This window comes from Tachysurus vachellii, chromosome 8 (genome assembly GCF_030014155.1).
Source record: "Tachysurus vachellii isolate PV-2020 chromosome 8, HZAU_Pvac_v1, whole genome shotgun sequence".
In the NCBI taxonomy this organism is placed as follows: domain Eukaryota; kingdom Metazoa; phylum Chordata; class Actinopteri; order Siluriformes; family Bagridae; genus Tachysurus; species Tachysurus vachellii.
Genome location: NC_083467.1, coordinates 27,794,793 through 27,804,001, shown reverse-complemented (window position 1 = coordinate 27,804,001; position 9,209 = coordinate 27,794,793). Strand labels below are relative to the sequence as shown.

At 37.8% G+C, this 9,209-nt stretch overlaps 1 protein-coding gene across 3 annotated transcripts in view; it reads right to left on the bottom strand.

Annotated features, from left to right (window-relative positions):
• The window catches only part of ikzf2 (IKAROS family zinc finger 2), a 51,433-nt gene extending 42,536 nt beyond the window's left edge, over positions 1-8,897 (bottom strand). For all 3 annotated transcript variants that reach the window (XM_060877111.1, XM_060877112.1, XM_060877114.1), the window contains exons 1-2: positions 8,733-8,897; positions 4,752-4,800 (exon numbers count right to left, since the gene is read on the bottom strand). In XM_060877111.1, the coding sequence (XP_060733094.1) occupies positions 4,752-4,779 (28 nt within the window). In that variant the 5' untranslated portion in view covers positions 4,780-4,800; positions 8,733-8,897. The remainder of the gene's footprint in view (positions 1-4,751; positions 4,801-8,732) is intronic.
• Positions 8,898-9,209: the final 312 nt, after the last annotated feature.

Below are 9,209 nucleotides of genomic sequence, written 5' to 3'. Positions count from 1 at the left end.
TTTTATTGTTTTATTTCGAAACCTACACTTGCTTTGTTTCAGTGCAAAAGCATTTAAATTTTATTTATTTTACTGCTTTTAAGAACTGACATTTTAAGAAATTCTCACTCACTCACTCACTCACTCATCTGCTACCGCTTATCCGAACTACCTCGGGTCACGGGGAGCCTGTGCCTATCTCAGGCGTCATCGGGCATCAAGGCAGGATACACGCTGGACGGAGTGCCAACCCATCACAGGGCACACACACACACACACACTCTCATTCACTCACACAATCACACACTACGGACAATTTTCCAGAGATGCCAATCAACCTACCATGCATGTCTTTGGACCGGGGGAGGAAACCGGAGTACCTGGAGGAAACCCCCGAGGCACGGGGAGAACATGCAAACTCCACACACACAAGGCGGAGGTGGGAATCGAACCCCCAACCCTGGAGGTGTGAGGCGAACGTGCTAACCACTAAGCCACCGTGCCCCCATTTTAAGAAATTTTAACCTAAAATAAAATGGACGTTTTTTGTTTTCCGCCCCAATCTGACTGCATCGAGTTTCGGAAAAGCTCGAACTGGAACCAACATAATTTAAGGAGTGTAATAAAGTGAACACAGAACGTAACTGTGTTCCATCGCTTCAGATTTGCCCTCGGGTCTCCATCATTAATCGTTATAAGGTTTCATCTCAACGAAAATTCATGATAAAACTACAATTCAATTCAATTCGATTTACTTGTCTAGCTCTTTTAACAATTCACAAATTGTCTCAAAGCAGCTATAGAGAAGTAGAGAAACTTTATAGAAACTAGAAAAATTCAATATATTGACAACTTTAAAAAATTCAAAGCTCCCGGTTTCACAACTACACAACTTCCACAGTTACTGTACTTAATGTACACAGTTACAAAAAGGACTTTCTTTATAATCCAACTCTCCAGAGTCACCCAGATGAGGATGAGGTTCCCTTCTGTCTCTGGATCCTCTCAAGGTTTCTTCCTCAAATGATCTCTCAGGGAGTTTTTCCTCACCACCGTCACCACAGGCTTTTTCATTAGTGATAATCACATTTTTATTCTGAACTTCTGAATTTAAGATACGAAGCGCCATATAAATAAAATTGAACAGAATTGAACGTCTTATTCAAGCTAAACTTTTTTATGGCAAAAAAAAAACCTTCCCTTTAAAAACATGTCAGTTCCGTAAAAGGAACTCGAGTGTTTTGATTTGATTTAAACTTAAAGCATTCACTAATGAATAAATGCGCTCCATACATCAGCCAAAATTTCACTAAACTTTCACTACTCTCACTGTGGTGATTTAGCCGGCTGGTTATACTTTTTTTTTCCTCCTTCCTTTCCATCCAGTTCGGAGAAATGACTTTAAATTGACATTTCATGTGTGTAATAAAAATAAAAAAAAAAACACATAGGAGTGAGGACGCAGAGCTGTACGGTCTCCTCTGTCCTCGTCTGGACGTCTAGACCTCACAGGGATTAGGGCTAAATAATTGATCGACAAGGTTCGTAGCCTGTTCACTCTGCCTTCTAGCAGTCAGGATGCTGGCATTAAAATTGCAATAAGGTCCTAACACACTAGATATGTTTTTCCTTCTGTTACACTCATGGGAGAAAGTGCTAAGTACTAGCAAGTGTATCCTGAAGATCACAGAGACATTCAACAACGCTAACTCTTTAGCGTCAAATCGGAAGAAACATAGATATATCGCTATGTTGTTTATTTCATGAATAAATACATAAAGCCTTGGTTGTGGATTAATATGAGTTCATACATGTTTCATGCTAGAAATACCGCATTAGCGAAGCTTAGCTAACACTAAACTTCAGGTTTGTGAGGTAAAAAAGTGAGTAAAAAAATGTCAGCTAGAAATGTATGGAGGTTTATTTATTTTAAGTTAAATTTAACTATTGATTCAATCCATGATTAAAAATATGTAAAATTAGCAAAGAAGTCAAAATTCTAGCATGTTGCTAAATGCAGAATTCTGGTTATCAGGTGTACAGTAAATGTTGGCCCTGCAGCTTTAGCTCTGAAATTCTGTAGTCAACAACCACAAACATGTTCACAAACATGTTCACTCATGATCGTGATTTAGATCAGATGATTCGCTCATTTGGTTTCTTTCTGTCAATCGTAAATCCTTAAAGGTTGGATCTTGATATCAGACACATAAAAACTCGACTAGAAGTGCAACTCCTCATGTGAATACATAGAAATACTGTGGAAAATGTTGAACAACTTCAAATCTTTCACTCACTGAAGCTAAAGACGTCCAATCAGACAGATTTTAGTTACTGATGATACTGAAGAATTAGCATTAGCATCGTTCTTCTTCTCTAAACTTATAGCTAACATGACAAACCAAACTGACAGACTTGAGAGTGACATGTATTGGGTGTGGTTCTTACTTGAACACACGTTTCGATCCACAATTTCAGCTCTGTCAGCCATTTAGAGACGGAGCCGTCCTAGCTGATGCTAAGACATAAAAAAAAAAAAAAAAAAAAAAAAAAAAGATATGGCTACGGAGGAATGCAGCGAGGTTTAATAAGGTAATGTAATGAGGAGGATGGAAAGATTTTTTCTTCTGATATTAAAGCAGTAAAAGTGAAAAGTATAGTGCAGTAAAATGAAACCGTGTCAAGTGTTTCATTTTATCAAAAAAAGCTAGAAACGCTTCAGGACAAGCTACTTTCTGTTTTTCTTGCCACGTGCTTTAAGGTGAAATACAGAATACGAAAGCGAGGTGTTAAAAAAAGGAATTAAAATCGTTTTTTACCCCCAGTTAAAGCCGACCTCCTAACACTCTAACCTGTCCACATTTTTGCTCTTTTCCACTTATACACACACAAACACACACACACACACTCACACACACACACACACACACACACACACACACACCTGCACACCTGTTTGAGGTAATCAAGAGCTGCAGAATGCTGAGCGTCAGGTGTGTTAGGATCTGGAAATAGAAGCAAAAAAAATGTGGACAGGTGATAGGCAGGTCCCGCAGGAGACGGACGAACGAGAACCTCAAACAAAAACGCCAGACGCAGAGGTGTAGTCGAGAGCATGATGCTTATACACGCTGCCATTTAAACGCATTGTTTCCTCCGTTTCTGGGATTAGGAACTTCTTTGGGTCGGACATTTCTGACATTCCACCATCGACCATGAAGCTCGCCTACGACTTAAAAAAACCCCACAGACGTTTTATTCCGTCCACGGTCTTAATCTTTCTGCTGTTGCAACTAACTGTAGAAGCTCATCTCTGTTTTCCAGTGTACACCTGCACACCATGAATTCTCTGATTTATCAGACCGTTCCATCTGAGGGAATCTGTAGGGGGAGGTGGGAAGGTACCACTGAGCACCTGGTACCGAAGCTGATAACAAATCGTACAAGGAGCCAAGAGCAGAACGGAACAGAGAGAGAGAGGGAGAGAGAGAGAGAGAGAGAGAGAGAGAGAGAGCATTTAGCAAGATATTTCTACATCTCGGTGTTTATCGAGCGTCGGTTTGATGACACGTGACTTGAGTTGACGCTACGAATTGTAACAGAGGGCAAACAAACAAATAAATTTATAAATAAAAGTTATCTCCTGTTTCGTAATTGGTTTATAATTCTACTTTGATTTGCCTGTTTAGCTCAATACATAAGCTTGTACACTCGTTCATTGGCCACTTTAATAGGAACACTTATAGGTACAATGCCACGTACTGTAGGTGCGATTATCCAATCAGCCAATCATAGAGGAGGACGAGAAAAGATTGTGTCAAAAGTAAAGAGGTTTATTTAGTCAACGCTCACATCAAACAGAAGACATCGGGATGTGACGAAAGCGGTTTGATAATTAAAAAAAAACAATCGACGGTCTGATGGGATTTTAGAAGTTTACACAAACAACTAAATAAACCTACAGACAGAGACAGAACTGCAGCCGTAAACAACTCGGTTTTAACGAGAGACCGCTCTTTACATCCGCGACAAACAAAAAAACACATCAACAGGCAAGGATGACGATCTGAAATTTTCTGTTACTAGAGAAACGCTTAATAAAAAGAGTTTACATTTGTTCGAAAATGTTACAAACATAAAGAAAAAGTTTTTACCAAAGCAAGATTTAAAAAAAAAAGAAAAGAAAAGAAAAGAAAATCAGTGTTCATTAAGAAAAAGAGACTTAAAACAACTGGGGTTGGGTGGGGGTGGGGGGGTGTAGAACTGCGTGTTCAGTTAGGTCACGCCCACTTTGGGTTCAGAACATAGGTTATGTTATTTGGAATACTAAACTGATAAAGATACAGATATTTTTACACAGTTACACTGCTGCTACACACACACACACACACTTTACAAAGCAGTTAATTTCTGATATTATGCATAATTTTTCAAAACTTAAGGTTTCTCTGGAAATAATGACTATCGAAAAAAACCTTTCGTTCTGATCTCCAAATACATCTTTTTTTTTTCCAATAACAACGGAACGCAAACTCTTGAAATTGCACAGGTGTGTGGTAACACGACATGTCATACATCGTCATCACCATCTTCATAATCATCATCATCGCCCTCCCAAAAAAAAAAAAAAAAACAACAACAACAAAATAAAAAACAATTGTCACTCGTCACAACGTTTTACACCCGTTTACGAAAATAATCTCGCGTTCGTATTCATTTCCCTGCCGAAGAAAAACACATCAAGACAGAAAGGAGACAGAAGCCAAACTTACTCGCTAGATAGCCATCAGTTGCCTCCATGACCGTGATGCGGGGGCCGAGCTGTGGAGAGGAGAAACACAGAAACCGTCAAGAGATCTGAGCTGTGAATCTGGGACGCGCAACCAAATGCTTGGTCTTTGTGTAAACGTGACCACACAGGCACACGGTTTAGACGTATAAGATGTGATAATGACCACAAGACATGCTGGAAAGAAGATAGAAACGACCAAGCGGAGTATGCTGATGATTAGCACAGAGAACTTCAAGAGCACTGTGAAGGAATTCACTGGGTTTTACACTGTACGTATACAGAAAAGAGTCGAGAAATATCTACATAATATAATATACTATTCACAGTCTAGTCTTCATCGTGTCCATGTTTACCTCATTAACTAAAGTCACACGTCAGTGAGATCATCATCTGGACCAAACCCCAGCCTCAGGAGTCAATGAATGACTTAATAATCGAAAAAAAATATCTATATTATGCACCGTATTGATGAGGCACTACGACTGGATGACTCATATCTTCTTCTACAAAACAAAGACTAAATCATCCCTTCGTGCACTATATATAGTCCGCACGTCTTTCACAAGAGGAAAAAGAAAGAAAAAAAAGAGCTGCGGGTCGTCGTATTTTCACTTTTTTTTTTGTAAGTTATTCACACCGTACAAGCAGAAAATGAAGGAGGTGCAGGTTAGAGAAGGTAAAGACAAACTGTTGCATGTCTCTCTCTCTCTCTCTCTCTCTCTCTCGCTTTCTCTCTCTCTCCCTCTCTCTCTCTCCCTCTCTCTCTCTCTCTCTCCCTCTCTCTCTCTCTCTCCCTCTCTCTCTCTCTCTTTCTCCCTCTCTCTCTCTCTCTCTCTCTCTCTCTCTCTCTCTTTCTCCCTCTCTCTCTCTCTCTCTCTCTCTCTCTCTCTCTCCCTCTCTTTCTCTCTCTTTCTCCCTCTCTCTCTCTCGATCTCCCTCTCTCTCTCTCTCCCTCTCTCTTGCTCTCTCTTTCTCCCTCTCTCTCCCTCTCCCCCCCTCTCTCTCACTCTCTCACTCTCTCTCACTCTTATTTCCCATGACACAAAACCTGCAAACATTCTGTTGAGTATAAATTCACAAATTAGTGAATAACATCTAAAACCTACCAAATACAGACATTTTTCCAAGTTTTCGTGTTAAAACAATTGTTTTTTTTCTCAAGAACGAGGCTTTTTGATATTTTTTTACATTTCTTTATCGCTCTTAAAGGATAAAAGACGTCTCCATTTCTTATTTTCTGCATCTCAAGTAAATCAGGTCTTAAGGAGTGAAACCTTGCACTCGGTTCACTAAAATGTGTCAAAAAAAAAAAAAAAACAAAGAAAAAAATATTTAAATAAATAAATAAATATATATATATATATATATATATATATATATATATATATATATATAATAAAAATAAATAAATCTAATCTTATCTTTAAAATCTTTCTATAAAATGTGATGGAGATTTAGATGCCTGAGTTTATATCGTTACCAAATACAGCATGATGAATGATGAAGTAAAGAATGTTGATTATTGTTTAATATATTAAGAGATTTTTAATCAGGTGACGGTGTTCAGCGTTTTCCAATTTAAAATTATTTCAAAATCGAAAGGACGCGACTGTTGTAGTGTTTCACACGTGCACAGACTCACAGACAGAAAGGCCTCAGCACCTAGATTCGCTAAAAGAGACTTGTATGTGTGTGTGTGTGTGTGTGTGTGTGTTTAAGAACCTGCACGATGAATAATTCCTACTTTCACAAATCCTCATCCGATCTAAGACTCTTTGCTACACAGCTGCGAGTTGTGTTTAAAACCTCGGCCTGAAATGAAAGCTGAATAATTACAGGATCATTTGTAATATAAAAGAAAAAAGAGGCACGTTAATGAGGCGAGGATGAAGAGGCTCCAAGACCCTCGAAGCACCTCGACCACGCACGGTCCGACGGTTCACGGTGTCCGAGTTCCTAATGAGTTCCTGAATACATGTTTTGCTCGTTTTAAAACAGGTGTTAATTACCGGCTCACGCTTTTCTCCCTCACTCTTTTCGGTGCACTTTGTGTGACACAGGGTTGTGTGTGGGGCAAAAAAATCTACTGTTCGTCATGTGTTAAAACACGGCCCAATCGCGTAGCGGCCTGCCATTTACTAGCCCTCACGTTTGCGTTAGCTGGTGATTTATTCGTTTATTCGGTTTATTTTTAGGATCCAGGGTCAGATGTGAGTATAAACATAAGATTGAGATATTAAAATAAATAAATAAATAAATAAAATGATACATTAGCAACAAAGTTAAGTGTCAAATATCAGACGACTCTATACCTAACGCACCGGATTATAATCTATGGTGTAGAATTAACATCTCAGACACTGGATTATAAAATACAGTGTAGAATTAACACCTCAGACACTGGATTATAAAATACAGTGTAGAATTAACACCTCTGACACTGGATTATAGAGTACAATCTATAACAATTAACACCTAAAACCTTTTGACTCTCTAAAATCTAGAATTAACACAGAAAACAATGTATTATAATTCACAATGTGTAGAATTAAAACCTAAAATCTTGGATTATAACCTAGAGTGTAGAATTAACACCTTAAACACTGGATTTGAATATCCAAAGTACAGAATTAACACTAAAAACACTGGAATACAATCTAGAATGTGTACAATTAAAATCTAAAAACTCGTATTATAATCTGCAACGAGTACAATTAAGATCGAATGCACGGGGACAATCATCTACAAAGCGTACAATTAACACCCAAAACTGTGTTATTATCACCAACCTGTTAGATTTACACAGAAAACTTTGGGACACACAGAATTAACACCTGAGACATTAGATTAGAAAATACGTTAATGTTTTGAGTCGTACGACACTGGATTAACACCTAAAGCACAGAATTAAGACCTACAATGTTTAATCAACTCTCACAGCAAGGTTCACGACACTAAATTAACACCCAGGGCACCGGATTATAATCCTGCAGCACTGAAGTAACTTTTAAATCAGAGAGCACTGGATTAACACCTGGATTATAATCTATAGGGTTTTATTTACTTTTACAGTGTCGCAGTAAGAAATAAAGTACAGAATGAAGATCTATAGTGTTGGATTAACACTTATAAACATTTACAATTCCGGTATTTCGAGTGTACAGCGTTCAGTGTACACAAGAAGCGTTGAACCGAATCTCAAAGCTTCAAAACATTCTCTAACGTGTTGAATTCATATCCAAAGCCTGAAATTAACATCTACAGTCTTCAAATAACTCAAACAGGATTGAATTAACACGTTTAAAGACCGGAACGGTGTAAAAGTTAGCAGTGAATTATACTTCTGTATATTTAAAAAAAAGAATAATTATTATTTATGTATATATTTTATATACATTATATTTAATTAATTCAGGTCTTAGTGTCGAATGAACCTTTGCATTGCAGAATGAACACCTAGAGAGCACTGGACCGAATCTTAACAAGTTCTGCAAGCCTCTTCTGTGTTGAACTCGCTCTCGAAGCAGATGACGGATTAACACGCGCACCGATAAAGGCCGTGTGGAAGGATTTTGACAAAATAAATGTAAATCTAAGAGTTTATGAGTTCATTATCTGGCGTGTTTCTTTGTTTTACTCTGCAAGAGCTGAAATTGTGCCTTACACCCTGTCACTCTGCCCAGGTGACACCTTCTCTTGAACTACACCTTTTTTACTGTTTATTAGTGTACATCATCTCTCTCTCTCTCTCTCTCTCTCTCTCTCTCTCTCTCTCTCTATATATATATATATATATATATATATATATATATATATATATATATATATATATATACTGTATACACACACACACACACACATATATATATAGGAGGTGTAACAGATTTATAATAAAGTGTAACAGGATGCATTACTAACAAAGTGTTAGTCCCTGTCACCTGTCAGTATTAGAGGTGTTTACCTTGTCTGGTCCCCTGGGAAAAGGATTAGAAGGTAAATGGATAAAAAAATCCCCAAAGCAGAGAAACTAAATACAGCAAAAACCAGGCAGCTCCTAAATAAGTCGGGTGTCTTCCGATAAGACTGCGATCGGGACGCATTCATTAGGAGATCAGCGTCGGTCACAAGTGGAAAAAAAAAAAAGCTTGTCAAAAAAAAAAAAGGAAAGAAAAAAAAGTTACCGTGCGCTTTTTAAGCGCCAGTCCGGGTTGCCAGATAAGGAATATTTAATATGTTCTAAAAGCAACTTTTCACAATTATTATTATTATTAAAAATATTGGTAAAAGTCTTTGTAGAGATTACATCCATAACGTTTTGTAAGACGTTTTTATTTTTTATTTTTTTGTAACGTTTTGAAAGGCACTAATTCATAAGAAAGGCACTAATCCGTTTTACATAAATAGAAGATTGTTAAAGTATAAACTGGCAACCCGAAGT